At 47.2% G+C, this 23,302-nt stretch overlaps 1 protein-coding gene across 6 annotated transcripts in view; it reads right to left on the bottom strand.

Annotated features, from left to right (window-relative positions):
- PASK (PAS domain containing serine/threonine kinase) overlaps positions 1 to 23,302 on the bottom strand; it is a 266,283-nt gene that overhangs the window by 38,713 nt on the left and 204,268 nt on the right. For all 6 annotated transcript variants that reach the window (XM_029615600.1, XM_029615604.1, XM_029615605.1 and 3 more), the window contains 2 exons: positions 18,928 to 19,053; positions 10,331 to 10,465 (listed from right to left, as the gene is read on the bottom strand). In XM_029615600.1, the coding sequence (XP_029471460.1) occupies positions 10,331 to 10,465; positions 18,928 to 19,053 (261 nt within the window). The remainder of the gene's footprint in view (positions 1 to 10,330; positions 10,466 to 18,927; positions 19,054 to 23,302) is intronic.

Raw genomic sequence — 23,302 nt, 5'->3', positions numbered from 1 at the left:
TCCTGCGCCACCAAATGACTCTTCATGCCACCTTGATTTATGCACGCTACTATCATCGCATTGTCCAAGAACACTCACACTGACTTCCTTTGAACGAGCAGGAGAAAGCAAGCAAGGCTTTGCGTACTGCTCTGGTCTCCAAACGATTGATGAACCAGGATGTCTCTTCTGGTGACCACAGTCCCTGGACTGATCTTCCTTGATATATCGCCCCCCCCCCCCCCCCCCCATTCTTTGAGACTGATGTCTGTGGTCATCACCACCCAGTCTGGTAACTCCAGGTCCACTCCTCTCTCCAGATTGGTCCGAGACATCTACCACTAGAGACTGATCTGGCATTCCCCTGAAGCGGTAAAGGAAGCTAAAATTCCTCTGAAAGCAAATTCCACCGGGATAAAAGAGCCCTCTGCAGTGGCCATATGTGAGCAAAGGCCCATGGAACTAATTCTAGAGTAGAAGCCATAGAACCCAGGACCTGCAAATAGTCCCAGATACTGGGAACAGACAACCACAGAAGACAGAGTACCTGTCTCTGCAACTTGACCAATCTCTCCATGGTCAGAAACACCTTCCGAGGTATCAAATTAAGCCCCCAGATATTCCAAAGACAGACTGTTCCAAATGACACTCTGCTAGATTCGTCACCCAGTCCGAGTCCAGAAGCTGCATGACCTGGCAAACTGAACAACGACATTCCAATTTTGACTTCACCCTGATGAACCAAATGTCCAGCTACGGATGCACCAGATCCCTTCCATCCTGAGTGCAGCTGCCACTACCACCATCACCTTTGTGAAAGTGCCCAGCGCTGTTGCCAATCCAAAGGGAAGGGCCTAAAATTGAAAATGTTCTCCGAGAACCATGAATCTCAGGAACCTCTGGTGCTCGGCCCTTATGGGAATATGAAGATAGGCCTCTGTCAAATCCAATGATGCCAGAAACTCCCCTCTGCATACTGCCGCTATCACTGTCCACAACGTTTCCATCTGAAAATGTGGCATCCAGAGGGCAATATTGACCTTTTGAAGATCGAGAATGGGCTGAAACGTCCCCTCTTTCTTGTGTGATGAGTTGAGCCAGAGCGGAGTCTCTGTGCTGTAGAGCTCTGGGTGTTTTCATGGTTACTTTGCAGGAAGGAAACTACATTTCCCAGATGCCCTGGCAGTCAGCCCCAGGAAGGGTTGGGGGCAGAGAAACACAGGGGCGGTTTCTTCCTAGGGAGGGGCACTATCTGACATAAAGAGAGTAGCCCTCCAAAGAGGGAGAAAGAGAGGAGAGCTGGAGGGAAGGCAAGTAAGATCCAAAGCCTGAGGCTGGGGGATGGTGCTCAGGCAGATCTTTTCCACTAAAAGCTAAGTCAGCTCTAACAGGGTTCTTTCACTTTTAAGGTCTGTGTAACAGTTGGTATGGATAAGTGTCTTCAGCAGGGCCTTGAGGGTTAATTAGAGGGATTAGCTCCGGTGGCGTTGAAGAAGCTGAGGTAGGAAGGTTTATGTAAATGTGGGGAATGCTTATTGTGGGGGTTGGAAAGAAGCATACGTTAGAATGAAGGCTCAAAGGTGCGTGGGATAAACACTGTGGATCCATAAAGTCAAGAGGCCGCCAATGAAGAGTGGGTGACTCTCCAGAATGATGGCTATTGCCTGGACACAATACCCTTATTCAATAAACATACACATGGTTACTGTGACTCCAACATCACTCTAAGCTTCAACAGCAAGAGGAAATGTGGAAAAAAGGATTTGCACTCACAAAGCTGGGAGTAGCTGGCTTGTTACGGCGGTTACTACCCCAAACCAAATGTGCCTGATACTTCACTTTCGATGCACATCCAGCATAGCTCTCTGCTCCAACGGCAGGGGAGAAGAAAAACTGATACTTCACGCATACCCAGCATAGCTTCAACGGCAGGGGAGAAGAAAAAAGGATTCACACTCACAAAGCGGGGAGTAGCTGGCTTGTTACGGCGGTTACTACTCCAAACCAAATGTGCCTGATACTTCACTTTAGATGCATATCCAGCATAGCTCTCTGCTTCAACGGCAGGGGAGAAGAAAAACAACCAATAAGGGCTGTATAACATAGTCTGGGTTAAAACAAATAAGCATGGGTGTAGCTTGCTTATTGCGGCAGTTACTTTAGTACCCCTACTACCCCCTAACTAATCAAGCTTGATATTTCACTTGGATGCAGCTCCATCACTGCTCTCTACATTAATGGTGGGGGAGGAAGGGAAATAGAACCAAGAGCTAAAAGAAACAGATAAGTATGAGAGAAAAAATGTGTGAAGCTTGCTGGGCAGACTGGATGGGCCGTTTGGTCTTCTTCTGCCGTCATTTCTATGTTTCTATGTTTCTATGTTTCTATGTTTTAGGACTGCACAGCCCGGGGAGCTTGTAGCAGCGAAAAGAGTTGTTTTACTTAATTAAGGCAGCTGGAGGAAAAGAGGTAATTAGGACCTGGCAGCTGGCCTAGGGAGACGTTCCTGCAGTGGGGGAGGTTTCAGTACTATGTTATACTTGGGGGAAGAAGAATGTACTGGGGGAAAAACCTACTTTGCCCACATGTTGTGCAGGGGAAAGTATACTAGAAACTCAGAGTGAGAAGCCTGCTTGGTAATACAGGTCTGGTAATACTTTTTATGTTGAGTGTTTTTCCTTTCTGTGGAGTTTGGTTTAATTAATAAACTTCAGTACATGAGAAACTCTTGCCTGAATGTAATATGTTATGTTAAAGGGCTACCAGAGAGGTGACCCTTACTCTAGTGGAGAATGAGGGAAGTATGGTCTCAGGGACCTAGTTGTAAGAGGTGCTGACCCATAGCCTCCTTGCCTTATGGTTATCCTCTACTCCTGTCTCGCGGGAGAAACTTCAGGAAGGGATCTGCTATAAAGGACTTGGTGGAAGCAGTCCTTGATAATTAGCCCCGAGCCCGAAGTCACCACTGAGGACCTGCCACTAGGGGCACCATCATCGCCACACTTGGGAGCCACGAAATACAGAGTACCTTCCTTGTCCCCTCTCCTGAAGGGGTACCGGAACAATGGCTCGTAGGAGACAAAGACGTTACAAAGTATCCTGCACTGCTTTCCACTTGAAGTGGGAGATGCAGCGGGAGATTACAAAGGCATCCCTGAGCAGCAGAGAAAATTCTAAAGCATAGCCATCTCTTATCACCTCCAGCACCCACTGGTCTGACATGATCCTGGTCCACTCCTCATAAAAGAGGGAGAGCCTCCCTCCGACCATCTCCAGGGAGGAGTGTACCAGCCTGCCTTCATTGGCCAATTTTATTTCCGCCTCCCCCCTGAGTACCACTGTTCCGAGGAATTCTACAATGTGCTCGAAAGAACTGCTGCCTGCCTGAGCTCTGTTTTTGTGCCGAAAGCAGGAAGGATCTGCTCGAACGAAATCTTCTCGTGTCCCAAAAACGAGTACGCAGGGGAAAGAACTTCTTGGTGGATTTCTTGTCCTTGAGCAACTTATTGCCCTTCAACTCCCCCAACAGCTTTATGAGTTGTTCCAGATCCTCTCCTTACAGCAACTTGCCCTTGACAGGGAGGTTAGACAGGCTTTAGACCACATATCCACTGACCAATTCTGCAACCACAGCAGTCTCCGTGCTGCCGCCGCAGAGACCATATTCCTGGTGGAAGTCCGAATCACGTCATAGAGGGCATCTGCCACATAGGCCACACCTGCCTCCAAACGGGCAGTCTGAACAGCCTCCGCTGTCATCCTTGACACCTTCTTGTGTTCCTTCTGTACCTAGCACAAGTAGGCTCTCTGCATCAAACTCCTGCAGACCGCCACCCGAAGGCTCAAGGCCAAAACCTCAACAGGACTTCCAACTTCCAATCCTGGATATCTTTTAGAGCAGCCTCGCCTGCCACCGGGATGGTTGTCTTCTTGGTCACTGCAGACACCATCGCATCCACCTTGGAAATCTTCCAGGACTCCAAGGTTTGCTCCGGCTAAGGATATAACAGCCATTGCTCTGGCTACCTTCAGGCCCGCTTCGGGAGACTCCTACTCCTGATCCACCAACTTCTTCACCTTCTTGGGCAAAGGAAAGGAAAGGCCTTAGGGGGTCCTCGCAGTCCCTCTAGGACCGGATTCACCCCCTCCTTCTTCAAATCTTCCTGCATGACTTTAATCCCCAACTCATCCAATACCTGGGGAATCAGCGGACCCCGTTCCTCCCTGAGGAACAACCTGATCACCAGAGGGTCATCAATCTCAGCAAGCGGGACGTTGTCCACAACCTGCATAGGATCCACCAAACTGCAGACTGGGTCCTTGTCTGGATCCAGCAGATCACCTTATCACTGATTGGGTACATCAGACTCGTTTGTTGTGTCCCCATCTGCAACCATGGACCATCCCAGCCCAAGGAGATGCAGGATCCCTCCCGAGCATGCCTGCTTCCCCCTCAGGCTTCTTAGCCGCGGGGTAGTTCCTGCCTCTTGCTTGGCCAAATAGACCTTATGAAGAAGCAGGACAAAATCTGTGGAAAACTGTTCTGAATCCAAAGACAACAGATCCTGCTCATTGTCCCCCTGGACCCCTTCCGCTTCCCTACCAGCAGGATTTAAATCAACGGGAAATTGTAGGGGAGGGGAGACTCGAGGCCCAGGAATAGCCTTCTGGCTTCTGCCATGTGCAGCCAAAATGGGCTTTAGCTCCTCCGACACCCCCCCCCCCAGCTGACCTTGTACTCTGGCTAACCCCCTGAGGGTCCCGCAGAGGTCCCAGCCCCTCTGCACAAAACGCGGTTGCACTGAGGTGCACCCGTTTTGAGTCGCAGCTGTGGCAACTTTTACCGCGCTGAGCGGGCATTGGACTGATTCGTGATCAGGCCTAAAATTAGTCTCTGCCGTAGAAAAAAACACTGCTGGCAGCACGCTTTCGATGCTGCCTAAGTACCTGGCCTGGCGATCGGCAAAGTTCCGTCCCCACTAAACCTGACCCTGCCTCCCGGAAGACCGGCCGATCAGTGCACCACCAAACTTCCTCCTCAAGCTGTCTCCTCTCACCTTTTTTTTTTCTCAAAAGCACAGCCAAACTAAAACCAGAAAACTGCCAGCAAGTAAGAAAAGAAACTTAAAAAAAAGGATACTTCCCTGCTTCTGGATGCCCAGAGGAAGCTGCACTGTAGATGAGGATCCAGAGGAGGTGAGGGTACCAGGACCCCTGGCTTTCACCCCCCCTGACATGCAAGGGCTGAGCTAGCTCAGGGATCACCAACCTCCCACGCGCCCTGCTCTACCCAAGGGATGGTCCATGAAGGAACCTAACACCTTGGGGAACCTGCCAGAAATCTTCTCTCTTCCTTCACGAAACATTTTTTTCAAAACTCCAGACTGCAGGTTTGCACCTCTACCATCTGCTGGAGACAGAGAAATACTGAGGGACTGCAGGTGGCACTCTCGGATATGTAGCAGTGCCTCAAAGCTTTGTTCTCTGCCTCCATCTGCTGATAGGGATGCAAAACCCACTTGTCTGGACTGATCTGGCGTACACACAGGAAAGGAAAATTGGTTCTTACCTGCTAATTTTCGCTCCTGTAGTACCACAGCTAAGTCTAGGACAGCTGGGTTTTGCCTCCCCTCCAGCAGATGGAGACAGACAAGATTTTGAGGACTCTGTCCTATATCCCTGAGGTGCCACCTAGAGTCTGTCAGTATTACACTGTACCTAAGCAGAAAAAAATATCTAAACCATAACTTCAACCATAATAACTTTCCCCCGAAGAGCAGAGGATGAAAAACCTGAAACTCAATGAATAAATGAAACCTGCCCAAACTCTTTCCCTGAAAAGGGGGGCATTCGGTAAACTTGCAGAAATTTTGATCAGCTACTGGCCGAGCGGACTCTCCATTCTCTTCCTTAGCAGGCGTCTGGGACTGATCTGTGGTACTACAGGAACGAAAATTAGCAGGTAAGAACCAATTTTCCTTTCCCTGTACGTACTCTGATCAGTCCAGGACAGCTGGGATGTACCAAAGCTTACTTAACCAGGGTGGGTCTGAGAAAGTCCCGCTCGGAGTACACTGGCTCCAAAAGAACTGGGCTCTGGGGCCCGGTCATCCAGCCGATAATGCCTGACAAAAGGTATGCAGAGACTTCCAGGTAGCCGCCCTACAAATTTCCTGCGGCGACACATCTGGATGAGAGGCCAGCGCAATCCCCTGCACTTTTCCTTGGAAACAGCCAAGGGCCGCCACTTGCACCCACAGGGAATTGAATGCCACCCTCTTGGCTAGCCCCGCCTGTAAAAAAAAAATCCAGGACCTCCGGGATGGACGCCCTGGTCGACAGCACTTGGTGGTCGATACACCAGGACTCAAACACCCCCCAAACTCTAACGTACGCCCTGGAGGTAGAAGTTTTACAGGAATGTAAGAGTGTGGCCACCACCGGATCCGAGTAACTCTTACTCCTCAATCTGCGCCTTTCATAAGCCATGCCGCTAGACAAAAGTGATCTGTCTCTTTGAAACAAACGGGACCCTAATGCAGGAGGGTTGGCGATGGATGAAACCTCAGCGGACCGTCCACTGCCAGATTCAGAAGGTCCATCACTGCTCTCTACGTTAATGGTGGGGGTGGAAGGGAAATAGAACCAAGAGCTAAGAGAAACAGATAAGCATGAGAGAAAAGATGTGTGAAGCTTGCTGGGCTGTTTGGTCTTCTTCTGCCGTCATTTCTATGTTTCTATGTCTGCGAACCATGGGCGCCTTGGCCACTCCGGTGCCACGAGAATCACCCTGCCCTTGTGCACCTCGATGCGGCGTAGAACCTTTCCGACCAACGGCCGTGGTGGAAAAACATACAACAGGATGTCCTTTGGCCAGGGAAGGACAAGCGCATCCACCCCTTCTGCTCCCGGTTCCTGCTGCCGGCTGAAGAACCGAGAAGCCTTGGCATTGCTGTATGTCGCCATCAGGTCCATGGCCGGCCGGGACCACTGATCGCACAGAAGATGAAAGGCGTTGGAAAGTTCCCACTTCCCTGGATCCAATTGGTGGCAGCTGAGAAAATCTGCCTGGACATTGCAGCCTCTCACATTGCCGGCGTGCACAATCTGGTAAAGATGCTCCTCCGCCCAGTGGATTAAAAGCTGAGCCTCCGCTACCACTGGAAGGCTCCGGGTGCCGCCCTGCCGATTGATGTAGGCCACCGTCGTCGCATTGTCGGAGAGCACCCTCATCGACCTGCCCGCCACCATCGGGAGGAGGGCCTGGAGCGCTAACCACACTCCTCTGATTTCCAAGCGATTGATCAACCAGGAGGCCTCCTTCCTGGTCCACTGGCCTGGACAGTCTTGTCTCGACACATCGCTCCCCACTTGGAGAGACTGGCATCCGTGGTCACCACAATCCAACAAGGAATCTCCAAATCCACCCCCAGTGCAAATTGTGCGGCGAAAGCTACCACAAAAGACTGGAGCGCTCTGCACCCGTCAGGGGCAGAACGAGATGAAATTGCTGCAAAAGGGGATTCCATAGTGAGAGCAAGGCTGATTGAACTGGACGCATATGCGCAAAAGCCCAAGGAACCAGATCGATCGTGGAGGCTATCGACCCCAGGACCTGCAAATAATCCCAGGCACTGGGACGAGGCTTGGACTGCAACAACTCCACCTGCATAAGAAGCTTGGACAGTCGCTCCTCGGTAAGAAACACTTTTCCCAATAGTGTGTCAAACCACGCTCCCAGAAATTCCAGCGACTGGGACGGAACCAGATGACATTTGTCTGGGTTGGACCCAAAAAACAAAGAAGAAGACGGTCTAAAAAAGCCGTGAGGAATTAAAACAAGGAATAGCCGAAAGTCCTTAGAAGATCTGTTTATTAAATAAACGAGTACGCAGACATGAGAAGACTACTGGCAGGGGCTCCATTTCCCCTGCCTCCACACAGGGACCTGCTGCGGCAAGGTCTCATCCTCCACGAGGATCCAGCTCAATTTTCTCTTACGGTCTGGCCATTGAGAGGGCTAGATTGAAGAGAAGAGGATACTCGGGGCCGGTAATAGATACACTCCTCCGAGCACGCAAGTTCTCCACATATTTAACATATATAAGGATCTGGAGAGTATTTGAAGCCTGGTGCGAAACTCACAGCACCAATCCACATGCCGCTAAGATCCCTATCATTTTGGATTTCCTGCAAGATGGCCTTCAGAAGGGTCTGTCCCTCAATTCCATCAAGGTTCAAGTGGCAGCGCTATCCTGCTACGGTCCCCGGAGTGACGGCAACAGCATCGCCACACACCCAGACGTTTCACGTTTCCTGAAAGGAGTCAAACACATTCGCCCGCCACTGAAGTGGCCAGTGCCCCTGTGGAACCTCAACCTAGTTTTGGAATTTCTAGCGGGACCTGCCTTCAGACCCCTTCGAGGCCTGTCCCTCCGTTTGTTAACCTTGAAGATGGTGTTCCTGCTGGCCGTATGCTCAGCACGCCGCATCTCGGAGCTACAAGAGCTGTCCTGCCGTGATCCATTTCTCAGAATCACTCCAGAGGCTATCCATCTTCGCACGGTTCCTTCCTTCTTACCCAAAGTAGTCTCACACTTCCACCTCAACCAAACCATATCCTTGCCTACCACGGAAGGTTTGAAGAAGTCAGAAGAAGGTCGAATACTACGCCATCTCGATATCGGCAGGCTGCTGTCCAGAGACCTGGAAATGTCAGAAGCAGTACGAAAGACGGACCACCTGTTCGTCCTTCACAGCGGGAAGAAGCAAGGGGAAGCGGCCTCACGGGCAACCATCGCCCGCTGGATCAAAGAAGTTATCAAGGCAGCCTACGTAGAAGCGGGAAAACCACCACCTCTACGGGTCAAGGCTCACTCTACCAGAGCTCAAGCGGCCTCTTGGGCAGAAACTAGGATGCTGTCGCCTGCAGAGATATGTAAAGCGGCGACGTGGTCCTCCCTCCATACCTTTTCCAGATTCTACCGTCTGGACGTCCAGGCCAGGGAGGACACAGCATTTGCGAGGGCAATCCTGAATGGACCTCGGGCAGCCTCCCACCCAGTCCGGGAGTAGCTTTTATACATCCCACTTGTTTTGAGTCCATCTGCTACACGCTAGGAAATGCAGAGATTACTTACCTGATAATCTCGTTTTCCTTAGTGTATGCAGGTGGACTCAGCATCCCGCCTGGCTGCCGGTATACATGGGGATTCACCGACCTATGGTAAGCCACGTTTTCTTATATAGGGCGTCGACGCCTTCCGGTTGAGAACACTGGCGGTCTCCAGCTACTATCAATCGGTCAGGGTAATCCTGTTCATTTAATCGATCGGTCAGCTACAGCTTTTGCAAGGAAGATTACTGAATTGCTGCACTTCCTGCGGGGGTATGTGTACCCGTGCTGATGTCAGATCAGTCTCCAACTGCTAGCACGAGCACACTATACCCACTTGTTTTGAGTCCATCTGCTACACGCTAGGAAAAAGGGATTTTCACAGTAATACTAATACACTTAAATTAACTTGTCTATAGAGTTAAACACTGTGCTTTTTTCAGTCAGATCTGAGGATCCTGAACAACATTTTCCTGTTAGCATATAGCTGAAACGGTGACTTTCAGTCAGTTCCTAACAGGTCTATATTCAATAGATTTGTCTGAGTAAATTTGGGATTTACCTGGACAAATCTTTAATTTTAAAAATACATCTCGGCTCTGTTTAAACTTTGTCTGAGTAATTCATTACCTGCATAAACTTTATCCGAATTAAAAAAAAAAAAAATGCCGGGATGGGGTATTATGAGGGCAGAGCTTAACTTTAGTAAGGCATTGCTGATATTCAGTGTGCTATCCAGATACCTTTATCCAGGAAAGTCTAGTCGTGCCGAAGGGCTGTCCTAAACGTTATCCTGGTAACTGAGTTTAGCCAGGTATATTCAGTGGCATACACAGCCAGATGTTTTATTCCTCTACTCACCCAACACCTTTTTAAAAATCTGGTATTGTCATAGCCCCCACATACTTTTAGCTGCTCTGAGAGGGACAATTTTCAATAAGGGACATCTAGCTATTTAATTACCTAGGTAAATCCCTTTGACAAGTGTCCTCTAAATACATACACAAGTCAATACAAAAATATCTGTAAATGCAGAGGTCCCCTATCACTTGAATAGCACTTTAACTTGCCTCAGAATCTCATAGATTGCTTCTATGCTATTTTTATGGTAGCAGTCCAAGTTCATCAGACAAACAGTAGAGGCCACTGCCCATGTATCAGAGGCGGGCTCTGATCCCACTCTATAATGTATCTGTGTCCCTCCTTCCTGGCATATGTAACTAGAATGATCCTCACCTGTCGGTATATATAGCTTGCCAAAGGCTCATCCAGATTAGGCTGATGATCAATGAATTCGAAGAGATCAAGCCCCGAGCCATGTTTCTCCATCACCAGCTGGAAGAAACCTTTGTTCTCAAACACATCCAAAACCTAAGAGAAGCAAACAGACAAAATAAAGTACAGACAATTATTCAGAAAATATTTTGTATATTGAATCAATGAAAAATTTCTTTAATAGCATCCATCACTGCAAAAACAAGATCCTGGTGCTAAAGAGAAATGTCCCTTTCATATCAAAGTCACAGTAACAAAATAAGACCCTTTAAAATGGCACTTAAAAATAGCCAGCTCCTATCATAGGTATCTACCTTTAGCAAGTAAAACAACTTTTAAAACATTTACATTTTATGACTTTGCATCACATGTGATATAAGTAATCTAGTATCAGCAAGCTAAGTATATCCAGAACTGAAGTTTCTGATGAAAAAAATTGAGAGGTTCATATTCAAAGGCATTTAGCTGGATAACTTAGGGGCATTTTGGAGAAGAGTTCACTGGATAACTTATCCAGCTAATTCTTTTTACGTCAAAGAGCTGTCCTAAAATTAGCTGGATGACGATATCTGAACATAAGAACATGCCATACTTGGTCAGACCAAGGGTCCATCAAGCCCAGCATCCTGTTTCCAACAGTGGCCAATCCAGGCCATAAGAACCTTGCAAGTACCCAAAAACTAAGTCTATTCCATGTTACTGCTGCTAGTAATAGCAGTGGCTATTTTCTAAGTCAACTTAATTAATAGCAGGTAAAGCAAAATTGCTTACCTTGTAATAGGTGTTATCCCAGGACAGCAGGATGTAGTCCTCACATATGGGTGACATCATCAACGGAGCCCTAGTGCGGGAAAACTTTCTGTCAAAGTTTCTAGAAATTTTTGACTGGCCCCTTGAGGCCACTGAGCATGCCCAGCATGCTATGATATTCTCTGCCACAGGTGTCTCTCCTCAGTCTCGTATGTAGCAAATGCGGTAGCAAAAATAAAATAATAAAGGTATGAGGCCCAACTCCGCGGGGAGGCGGGTGGGTTCTGTGAGGACTACATCCTGCTGTCCTGGGATAACACCTATTACAAGGTAAGCAATTTTGCTTTATCCCAGGACAAGCAGGATGCTAGTCCTCACATATGGGTGATTAGCAAGCTAGAGGCTGAGTCACTTTGTATTGAGACAACAGTGGAGTATTGCTGTTGAAATGAATCAGCCGAAGATCACAGCAGGTTGGTTGTAGAAGGAGTTGGGTTTAAACTGGAAACAAGTTCTTTAAGACAGATTGTCCGTAGGTTGAATCTTGTCGTCCCTCTTTATCTAGGCAGTAATGAGCTGCAAAGGTGTGAAGAGAACTCCATGTTGCTGCTTTACATATGTCAAGGATTGGCACTGAACGATAGTGTGCTACTGAGGTTGACATTGCTCTGACTGCATGTGCCGTTATTCGCCCTTGTAGAGGAAGGCCTGCTTGTTCATAACAAAACTGTATGCAATCTGCTAGCCAGTTTGATAAAGTCTGTTTACCCACAGCTTTACCTGGTTTGTTTGGATCATAAGAAACAAAAAGTTGTTTAGATTTCCTGTGGACTGCTGTGCGATTTATGTAGAAAGACAATGCACATTTGCAGTCCAAGGTGTGTAAGGCCCTTTCTCCTTGATGAGAATGAGGTCTTGGAAAGAATGTGGGTAAGACTATGGATTGATGGAATTCTGTAACTACCTTGGGAAGGAATTGTGGATGTGTTCGGAGAACCACTCTATCATGTAGAAACCTAGTGTAAGGTTCATATGTGACCAGTGCTTGTAACTCACTTACTCTCCTAGCTGATGTAATGGCTATGAGGAAGATAGTTTTCCATGTGAGAAATTTAAGATCACAAGAATCTATGGGTTCGAAAGGTGAACGCATGAGTCTTGTTAAAACCAAGTTCAGATCCCATGACGTGACTGGAGGCCGAATTGGTGGTTTAAGTTGAGTTAAACCTCTCATGAACCTGGTGATAAGAGGTTGTGTAGATATTGGTACATCTCCTATTTTGTTATGGTAAGCAGAGATTGCACTTAAGTGAACTCTTACAGATGAAGTCTGGAGACCAGATTCTGAAAGATGGTATAAATAGTCCAGAAGAGAAGTTGTGGGGCAAGTAAAAGGATCAATAGTTTTTTGCCTGCACCACAGGGTGAATCTCCTCCAGTTGGAAGAGTAATTCTTTCGTGTGGAAGGCTTACGTGAAGCTATAAGCACTTGAGATATATTGGATGAAACATTGAGTGGTTGTAAGATCAAGCTTTCAACATCCATGCTGTTAGGGCTAGGGATTGGAGGTTGGGATGGCGCAATCGGCCCTGATCCTGAGTTATAAGAGTGGGGGCTACTCCCAGACGAATGGGATCCCTGACTGAGAGGTCTAGAAGTGTGGGAAACCAGACTTGTCGAGGCCAATAAGGGGCTATGAGTATCATGGACCCTTTGTCCTGTTGTAGCTTCACTAGAGTTTTGGTTATGAGTGGAATCGGAGGATACGCGTAAAGTAGGCCTGAGTTCCAAGGGCGAGCAAAGGCGTCCTTGGCTGGTTGGTTCTTCTGTTGGTGTAGGAAACAGAAGGTTTGCACTTTGTAATTCAGAGGTGATGCAAAGAGGTCCACTGTTTGTTGACCCCAACTTTGAAATATTCTGGATGCTACTGCAGGATCCAGGGACCACTTGTGTGGTTGGAATTGACGACTGAGTCTGTCCGAGACTACATTGTGAATGCCTGCTAGATATGTGGCCCTGAGAAACATTGAGTGACTCAGGGCCCAGTCCCAAATCTGTGCAGCTTCTTGACAAAGGAGATACGAGCCCGTACCTCCCTGTTTGTTGATGTACCACATGGCCACTGTGTTGTCCGTTTGGATTAGAACAGTCTTGTGTGAAAGGCAGTCCTTGAACGCATAGAGTGCATATCGTATCACTCAAAGCTCCAAGAAATTGATTTGAAATGTTGCTTCAAGTCTTGTCCAAGTTCCTTGGGTTTGGAGGTTGTCTATGTGAGCTCCCCAACCCAAGGTGGATGCATCTGAAGTTAAAGTTATTTGTGGAACTGGTTGTTGGAAGGGTAGGCCTTTGCGCAAATTGTCCTTGTTTACCCACCATAGTAGAGAGGAACGAAGCTGGTGGGTGACTTGAATCTGAGAATGCAGTGGTTGAAGGGCTTGGATCCATTGAGATCTTAGAGTCCATTGGGTGATTCTCATGGCAAGACGTGCCATAGGAGTGACGTGGACTGTGGAGGCCATGTGACCTAGTAAAGTAAGAAGTTGAAGAGCTGTTACTTGTCTTTTGGAGTGTATGGAACTTGCCAGAAGGGAAAATGTTTCTGCCCGATCTTCGGGAAGAAAAGTCCTTGAGATTGTGGTGTTCAACTCTGCTCCTATGAATTGGAGTAGTGGAGATGGAGTGAGGTGGGATTTTTGATAATTGATGAGAAATCCCATGGAGTGAAGCAGATTGATTGTCTGATTGAGGGAAGTTAGAGCTCCTTGCTGAGACTGACTTCTTATGAGCCAGTCGTCCAGATATGGAAAGACATGGACCTGTTGTTTGTGCAGATGCGCAGCTATAACTGCGAGACATTTTGTGAATACTCTTGGGGCAGAGGTTAGTCCAAAAGGTAGAACCTTGTATTGGTAATGTTGATGATGCACCATGAAGCGCAGATATTTGCGGTGAGGTGGAAAAATTGGAATGTGAGCATAAGCATCTTGAAGGTCCAGAGAACAAAGCCAGTCGCCTTTTTGAAGAAGTGGAAGTATGGCACCCAGAGAAATCATTCTGAATTTTTCTTTTCTTAGAAATTTGTTGAGATTTCTGAGGTCTAGGATAGGACGAAGGCCTCCCGTCTTCTTTGGGATGAGGAAGTAGCGGGAATAGAACCCTCTGCCCCTCTGACAGCGAGGCACTAATTGTATAGCTCTTGCTTTCAGAAGGGTGGATAGTTCTGCTTGCAAAGTGGGAAGTTGAGATTCTGTTTGAGGAAAGAATCTTGGAGGAGTTTGTGGAGGAAGTGATAGGAAGTTCAGTTTGTACCCTTGAGATATTATAGAGAGTACCCACTGATCCGATGTGATGGCTTGCCAATGTTCCTGAAAGAAAATCACTCTTCCTCCCACTGGCAGGTCTGATCGAGGATTTGGTGACTTGGCCTGTTCTCTGGATTGAGTTTCAAAAACCTGTTGCCGGTGCTGTTTGTGGAGGCGGCTGTGGTCTGGTTGTTCTAGGCTGTCTGGCCTGAGAGCTTTGAAGTGGTCTGGTAGATCTTCCCCTCGATGACTGGGGGTAGTATCTTCTTGCTCTGTAATAAGGTCGTCTAGTATCCCTTCGAGGGAATCGACGAGGAGGCTGAGAGGCAGTATCTTGAGATGTTTGAGATAGCTGACGAAGGGTTTCAGAATGGTCCTTTAGCTGCTGGACTGCTTCCTGGACTTTGTCCCCAAACAAATTGTCTCCTTGGCATGGTAGATAGACTAATTTGTCTTGTACCTCAGATCTGAGGTCTGAGGCCTTTAACCATCCCCATCTTCTTGCAGAAATTGCAGTAGCTGCTGCCCTGGAAGATGTCTCGAAATTGTCAAAAACTGCCCTCACCTCGTGTTTCCCAGCCTCCAATCCTTTATTGATGATAGACTGTGCTTGCTCTTGTAATTGAGAAGGGAAAGAGGTGATAAGCTCTTCCATTTGTTTCCACTTATTTCTTTGATATTGCGTAATATATAATTGATATGCAGAAATTCTGGAATTGAGCATTGCACTCTGATACATTTTCCGGCCTAAGGCATAGAGAAAACAATGATCTTTCCCTGGTGGACTGGAGGAGTGTGGGCGGACTCTTTTTGATTTTTTCTGAGCAGATTCTACCACAACAGATTGATGTGGTAGTTGCTGTTCTTGGTAGTCTGGGGCTGACTGTACCAAATAGGTAGAGTCTATTCTTTTGTTTACTGCAGACACTGAAGATGGATGTTCCCATATTCTACTCTGAACATCTAAGAGGACCTCATGTATTGGGACAGCTAAGACTTGCTTAGGTGGGTCCACGAACTGTAAAACTTCTAGTCTGTTGTCTTGCTCAGCTGATAGTTTAAATGGAATAGAGTCTGCCATATCCTGAATAAATGAAGAAAAAGAAAGATCTTCAGGGGGAGATCTTTTCCTGGGATCCGGAGGGGATGGATCTGAAAGAAAATCCTCTGAGGAATCAGTTTGTTGATCATCCCATGAATCCTCTGGGTCTTCTCTGTAAGGAGACCTTGTAGTTGACTTGGTAGGGTGGTGAAGGCCTGAAGGACCTTGCTGGGAATCATCGATGGGAAAACCCCGAGAAGTGTCCTGGGGCTTTGAGGGTGGTAAAGTATCGATGACTCTTTGGTATTTTTCCAAAAGTTGTCGATAAAATTCTAAATTTTGATGTTCTGGATCAGGAGGCCTCGATGGCATCAAGGGTTCAGTTGCCGGCATCGATGGAATCATCGGACGAGGCGTCCGAGACTGCGTCGATGATGTCGATGGTGCAGTCATAGAGAGTGGCATCGAGGAAGTAGACGGTATTTGAGTGTAGATGGACGTCGTTATAATTCTCGGTGTTCGAGAAGTCGATGTCATCGGCATCGGTGATCCCACCAGCATCGGTATCTCTACCGGCATCGATGCTGGTTGCATCGGCATTGGCGGTATTGCCGGAAAAACTTGTTCCTTGAACGCCTGAAGTACTGCTTGTCTGATTAAATCTGACAATTCTGGCTGTACAGCTGCTGGTAATAACGCAGGTGTAAGCGGTGGCTGTGAAGTTATGTCCTGTGAAGGAACATGCGGCAGCAGTGCCATCGATGGAGTAGGCCCAGGCGGCAAAGCGACTGATGTATCTTGAGTACGTGGTCGTTTTGTCATCGGTTCCTCTGGGGATGTCGAGGTCGATGCTTCCGGGTGTCGATGATGATGTCGATGTTTGGCTTTCGAATGCTCAGCCGACTTAGTCGATGCAACGGACGATGACGGGGACGGTTGATCTCCGGATTCTTGCGGTCGAGATTTTTTGACTAAGAGGCGTTTAGTCGTTCCAGCCGGAGACGACTTTGATGATTTTGACGGGGAAGGCATCAATTGTAAATGGAATAGGTGTTCCATTTTTTCTTGACGAGATTTTCGAGTTTTCGCCGACATTTCACCACACTTATCACAGGGACTGATATTGTGGTTTTCGCCAAGATACAATACACATTCTAAATGTGGATCCGTAATTGACATCATTTTATTGCAAACGGTACATTTTTTGAACCCGGTCGCCATTTTAAGCCGACAGCCGTCGACTGTGATGGGATTTCGTGAGAGAAAATTATCCAAAATGAGAATTTGAGAGAGAGGTACTCACCGGCCGGTGTTAAGAAAACCTCTAAGAGATAAATGTGAGAGAGAATATCAAATAGTTGTATTACTTGAAAAAATAAACTGTAACGGCTCCTGACCCGCGAAAAACGGAAGACTGAGGAGAGACACCTGTGGCAGAGAATATCATAGCATGCTGGGCATGCTATGATATTCTCTGCCACAGGTTGAAGCTCTCTGCTTCAACGGCAGGGGAGAAGAATAACTGATACTTCACACATCCAGCAGAGCTCTCTGCTTCAACGGCAGGGGAGAAGAAAAAAGGGTTCGCAGTCACAAAGAGGGGAGTAGCTGGCTTGTTACGGCGGTTACTACCCCAAACCAAATGTGCCTGATACTTCACTTTCAATGCATATCCAGCATGGCTCTCTGCTTCAACAGCATGGGAGAAAGACTGATACATCACGCATTTCCAGCATAGCTCTCTGCTTCAACAGCAGGGGAAAAGAAAAACTGATGCTTCACGCATTTCCAGCATAGCTTCAACGGCAGTGGAGAAGAAAAAAGGATTCGCAATCACAAAGTGGGGAGTAGCTGGCTTGTTACGGCGGTTACTACCCCAAACCAAATGTGCCTGATACTTCACTTTCAATGCATATCCAGCATGGCTCTCTGCTTCAACGGCATGGGAGAAAGACTGATACTTCACGCATATCCAGCATAGCTCCCTGCTTCAACGGCAGGGGAGAAGAAAAAACAACCAATAAGGGCTGTATAACATAGTCTGGGTAAAACAAATAAGCATGGGTGTAGCTTGCTTATTGCGGCGGTTACTACCCCTATTGCCCCTAACTAATCAAGCTAGATATTTCACTTGGATGCAGCTCCATCACTGCTCTCTACATTAATGGTGGGGGTGGAAGGGAAATAGAACCAAGAGCTAAGAGAAACAGATAAGTATGAGAGAAAAAATGTGTGAAGCTTGCTGGGCAGACTGGATGGGCCGTTTGGTCTTCTTCTGCCGTCATTTCTATGTTTCTATCATCTGTCTCAGCCTTCTCTTGTCCAAGCTGAAAAGTCCTAACCTCTTTAGCCTTTCCTCTTAGGGGAGCTGTTCCATTCCCTTTATCATTTTGGTCGCCCTTCTCTGTACCTTCTCCATCGCAACTATATCTTTTTTGAGATGTGGCGACCAGATCTGGCTAACTTTAAGATTCAATAGTACAGCTGCTCTATTGAATATACCTCCAAAGTTAGTAATACCCCTCCAGCGATAGATGGGATCCCCTCAAGAGAAAGCATTGCAGCTTAATGCATCTAAGCCTCTCTTTGCTATCTGGACAGTAACTGAATATGGACCTCTTTATTACTAAACTAGTAGGATCCGACAGGGCATATCCAAATCTAAGACTCCTTTAGTAAATGGAGTTTTATCATGAGCCTAAGTCTTGCTAGCAGGAAGTACTGATGAAGGATGAACTCAGTAACGTCTGCTGAATTAGAGTCCTAAGATTAAATCAAGTGTGTGGGCGCCCATATATGTGTGTGTAGGTGCGCAAGTGAACATATTTTGGAATTTTAAATCATGTGTGCATTTAAGCATGCAAGATTTAAAATATGCCTATTGTTCCTATGTATGCTCCTAATTTTAAGCTGTTACTCGAGCAAATGTACTTCACATATCTTCTTCTTTAAGAAATCATCGGCTTTAATGTGTATAGGCAAGCAGATTTTAAAACATGCTTGCGTGAAGGACATGGCCAGTTTTCCCAATTGGTCCATCAGTTTGTTCAGACTATCTTGGAGTCATCTAGTCCCCTCTGGATCTTCATCCTGTATGCCCCCCAGTTGACCCATATTCCTCACTCTGGTGTGTTAGACCTAAACAGCAATTTCTACAGACTTACACCTCATCAGGAGCAGCAGTAAATATATGAGGCTAATAGGCTGCTGCATGCTGTAGTAACTGGTTTAAAAATATAGAGTTATGCATGTAACTGAGCCTGTCCCAGAAAGCCCATGCCCTGCCCCCAACACCGCTCTTTAAAAAAAAAAAAAAAAAAAAAGTTATTATTTATTTATTTTTTTTACTTGCATACATTTTGCTCACGCATGTCTAGTTACTCGCATATATGGGCTTTCTAGCATGAGCAGCACTTTTAAAATTCGGCCTTAAACTTGGTACTTTGTTTCCTCCACATACCTTAATAATGTTGGGATGTTGTAGCCTTGACAGAATTGCAATTTCTTGCGTAACTTTACCCAGCTCAGGATCCTCCACCCAGCAATCCTCCAGAACCTTTTCCTTCAGGATAAACTTCACCACAACCTACAAAGACACAGAGACAGACTAGTGGAATTAATTCTCCACAACAGCAGCTACAAAGGGTGCCAGTTGCGCTGCATCAGGCAGAGCTCAGAAATGGCCCATCAGTACTCATTAATTCAGTAGAAATGGAACATTTTAATCTTTATGCATTAGCTTTGACATTTCTCAAACAATTCTCTGGGAATTACAAAATTGGCAAATGGAAAAACAGCAATCACCATATGGCAGATTGTGTGTTTCTGTCTGAACTACCTGCGCATATAACTGTCCTTAATCGTACAGGGGTCCATATTCAAAAGCATTTAGCCAGATAATTCAGAAGTTATCAGTGCAAAGAGCTTCTAGCTCTTAGAGAATGAGTCCAATCTCTGGATGCTAGAGTGGCAAACTTGGAGAAGCTAAGGGAGACAGAGAGGTATATAGAGGAAACCTTCAGGGACATAGTAAAGTAGTCTAATCTCCACCCAGACAGCCCCATGTTGCCTTGGAGGAGAAAGGTCACGTGGAAAGAGCGCATCACCTTGTTATGCAAGAAGCAATCCTGTAGAGAGGACTTGCTCTCAAAGTTATGTAGTATCCTCTTGCATCAAGGATGTGTCTCCAGGGGTACATGCACAGGAGGGAAGAGTTAGGATGGCCATTGTAATTGGCAATTTGATTATTAGGAATGTAGATAGATGGGTGGCTAGTGAATGTAAGGATAACTTGCCTGTCTGGTGGGAAGGTGGCGGATCTCACGCATTACACAGATAGGGTTTTAAATAGTGCTGGGGAGGAGTCTGCTTTCTTATTACCTGTGGGCACCAATGACATAGGAAAGTATAGGGGGGAGGTTCTAGAAGCCAAATTTAAGCTATTACGTAGAAAGCTGAATTCAGAATCTCTAGGGTAGCATTCTCAGAAATGCTTCCCATTCTACGTGCAGGACCCCAGAGGCAGGCAAAGCTCTGGAGTCTCAATGTGTGGCTGAGACGATGGTACAGCAAAGAGGTGTATGGAGATATTCCATGTTTTACCACTGAAAGCACCAAATATGAATCATAATAGTCAAGAAATATGCAGACCAAACACTGTCAGGCCAAAGATTCTGCCTCAGTGGAAAAAGAAGAGACCTTGCCCAGATGAGAACTTTACACTGAAGGACACTTTATCAAGGTCTGCCTGTTTTTATGCTCCTGTGTAAATAAAAACCAAGGTAGAGAGACAATGTAGCAGCTAAGCACCTAAGCAGGAATAATGGACCGGCCAAGGGAGTCCAGAGGTCAGAAGGACCCCCACCCTTGGAAAAAGGGGGGCAGGGCAGTCTGAGACAGACAAAAACACTGACTCCAGCATAACAGCTTGGCATACACACAAAGCATTATTCCACCTGAAGAAATGGGGAGGGGGAAAGACCTGCAATGCAACATAGACCCTCCACCTACAGGAAAATTGGTTCTTACCTGCTAATTTTCATTCTTCGAATACCACAGATCAGTCCAACACAAGTGTGTTTATGCATCTCTACCAGCAGATGGAGCCAGAGAACAAAAGCTTTAAGCACTGCTACATAACGAAGAGTGCCACCTGCAGTCCCTCAGTATTGACCTGTACCCAAGCCAAGATGTCTAACCTCAAACCTCCAGGATCTCTTCTTCTAACAAGAGCTGGGGAACAAGCTGGAAATCCCAAACTGACCCCTGAACTAGGGCCAAGATAAAGGAATTTTGAGTCTCAAACAAGTGAGAACTATATATAATTATATTCTGCAGCACAAACCTTAAATTCTACATCACCAGCAGTATCCAGAATCAGGAGAGGTCTTTCAAAAAATAATACTAATAGGCCAGGATTCTGGACTGATCTGTGGTATTCCAGGAACAAACATTAGCAGGTAAGAACCAATTTTCCTTTCCTGTTCATACCCCAGAGCAGTCCAGACAAGTGGGATGTACCCAAGCCCCTTTACACTGGATGGGATCCCGAAAGACCTGCGCACAGCACACTTTCCCCAAAGGTGCCCTCCTCTGGGGCCCTAACATCCAAACGGTAATGTCTAGTGAATGTGTACAAAGAGGACCACACTGATGCCCAACAAATCTCCTATGGAGACACCTAAGGCTCAGAGCAGAGACCTCAGTCTCTTCAACAAGATCTCCAGCTTCTGGTCCTGGACATCCATAAAGGCTGCCGACCTTGCCACGGGAATGGTCGTTTTCTTCATCACCCACCGCATCCACCTTCGGCAGCTTCCGCAGCTCCAAGGTGCTTCTCCGGCAGGGGGTACAATCTGGCCATAGCCCTGCTCACCTTCAATCCTCCTTCTGGGGAATCCCACTCCCGGTCAATTAGCTTCTTCACCTGTCCTAGGCGGTCCACGCAGCCCCTCCAACATCGGGTTCACCCCTTCCATGTCAGAGTCCTCTTATGCCACCTTGATCTCCAGTTCTTTCAGAACCAGAGGGATGAGAGGTCACAATTCGTCCTTGTGGAATAACCTAACCACCCTAGGGTCATCCCTTTCTGCCAGAGGGACCTCGTTCGCATCCGGGTCCCCCAGCATCCCAGCTCCGTGCCCTAGTCTACTTGCAGGGCTTGTGGATCATTGCCATCAGAATCCTTGGAGGAAAGACAGTCACAAAGAGATCGATCTAGACCCAACAGGTACAAAATGCCCCCCTTCCTCAGAGGTGCCTCACCCTGGGCCAGCCAAGAGGCTGGCTGCTTAGCTGCCAGCTACTGCCTGGCAAGATAGGCTTCATGCATCAGCAACACAAAATTTGCGGAAAATCCGCTGCGGTTCCCCTGCACCCGCTTATACATCTCCCCCACTATCCGACTCCTGCAGCACAGGAGAGGGCAGGGGAGGGAGTCTCTGCCTTCCTTATCCATGGCAGGACTCCTGCCACGTGGAACTAAGATGGCTGTCGTCTCTTTGACCACCCTCCTCCCAGGGCCACCTGCACAGGGCCTGCAACCTGAGTGCAGTGACTGCCCCTAGAAATCTGTATCGAGGCTCCCTTGCTTCCAGAGGCACTGGCAGGGCAGAGATGGGTCACGAGGCGAGAGCGCCTTCCCCCACAGGCCCGATAGGATTTCACATGTGGAGCAGCTCGCGGCTTAAAATAAACAGAGCAGGATAAAAAAATAAAGCCACTGCTGCTAATGCTGCTATCCTGGCTTCGGGTGCTGAATGGCAGCAGGAGCCACGTGAATCCCTCCTCACCCCGATGCCAAGTCAACACAGCCGCACAACGGGGAGAACACACCAACCAGCAGTCCTAAAGGGCACATTGCCTCCCTAGTCCCTCAGAAAAAAACACCCAAAGGCATACTTTCCTGATTCCGTGGCTCCAGGACGCTGCCAACAGGCCGGCTTAGTTGAGAGGCCTTCAGGGGGAGCAAGGGAACCAGGACCCCTGGTTTTCCCTCCCCCTGGAATCCAGAGTAGAGTCTGGACAGGTATATCTAACTCCCCGTTCGCCCTGCTCAACCAGAGGGATGGCCCACGAAAGAACCTAACACCTTTGACACAGTTAACCATTCAATACTGATTGACCGCCTCGCCGAAAACGGATTAAAGGAAAAAACACTGCAATGGTTCTCATCGTATCTATCACAAAGGACATACCAGGTATCAATTAATGACACCCTATCTAAGAAAATTTACTTTGACACAGGAGTTCCCCAAGGCTCCGCACTTTCCGCGAAGCTATTCAACATTTATCTTCTCCCGATATGCCACTTCCTAACATTAAACTGAATCACTTCATATATGCTGATGACATCCAAATACTCATCCCAATTCAAAACTCTCTGGAAGACACTTACAAAAAAACAGCCAACTGCCTCACAAAAATAAAGCAATTGCTAAATAACATGAGACTCATACTAAACATTGACAAGACCGAAATAATCATGCTGGATAGAAAAAACAATCCCACGCACATGCCACCTCTTAACATAATGAACTACAACACAGCAATCTCCTCCGTCACCCACGCATGCAACATTGGAGTCATAATTGACAAATAACTTTCCTTCAAGAACCACATCTCTGCAAAAATCAAAGAAGGATATCACAAACTCCTAACACTACGACACCTAAAACCATTCCTATCACCCAATGATTTCCGAACAGTACTCCAACTTCTCATCTTCTCCAATCTCGATTACTGCAACTCTCTACTATTCAACTTACCACCATCCAACCTCTCCAAATCCTACAAAATACAGCCGCCAGAATACTCACAGGAACAAGAAAATTTGA

This window comes from Rhinatrema bivittatum, chromosome 9 (assembly GCF_901001135.1).
Source record: "Rhinatrema bivittatum chromosome 9, aRhiBiv1.1, whole genome shotgun sequence".
Classification (NCBI taxonomy): Eukaryota; Metazoa; Chordata; class Amphibia; order Gymnophiona; family Rhinatrematidae; genus Rhinatrema; species Rhinatrema bivittatum.
Note: the sequence above shows the minus strand (reverse complement) of the source record. Positions and strands in the feature narration are given on the sequence as shown.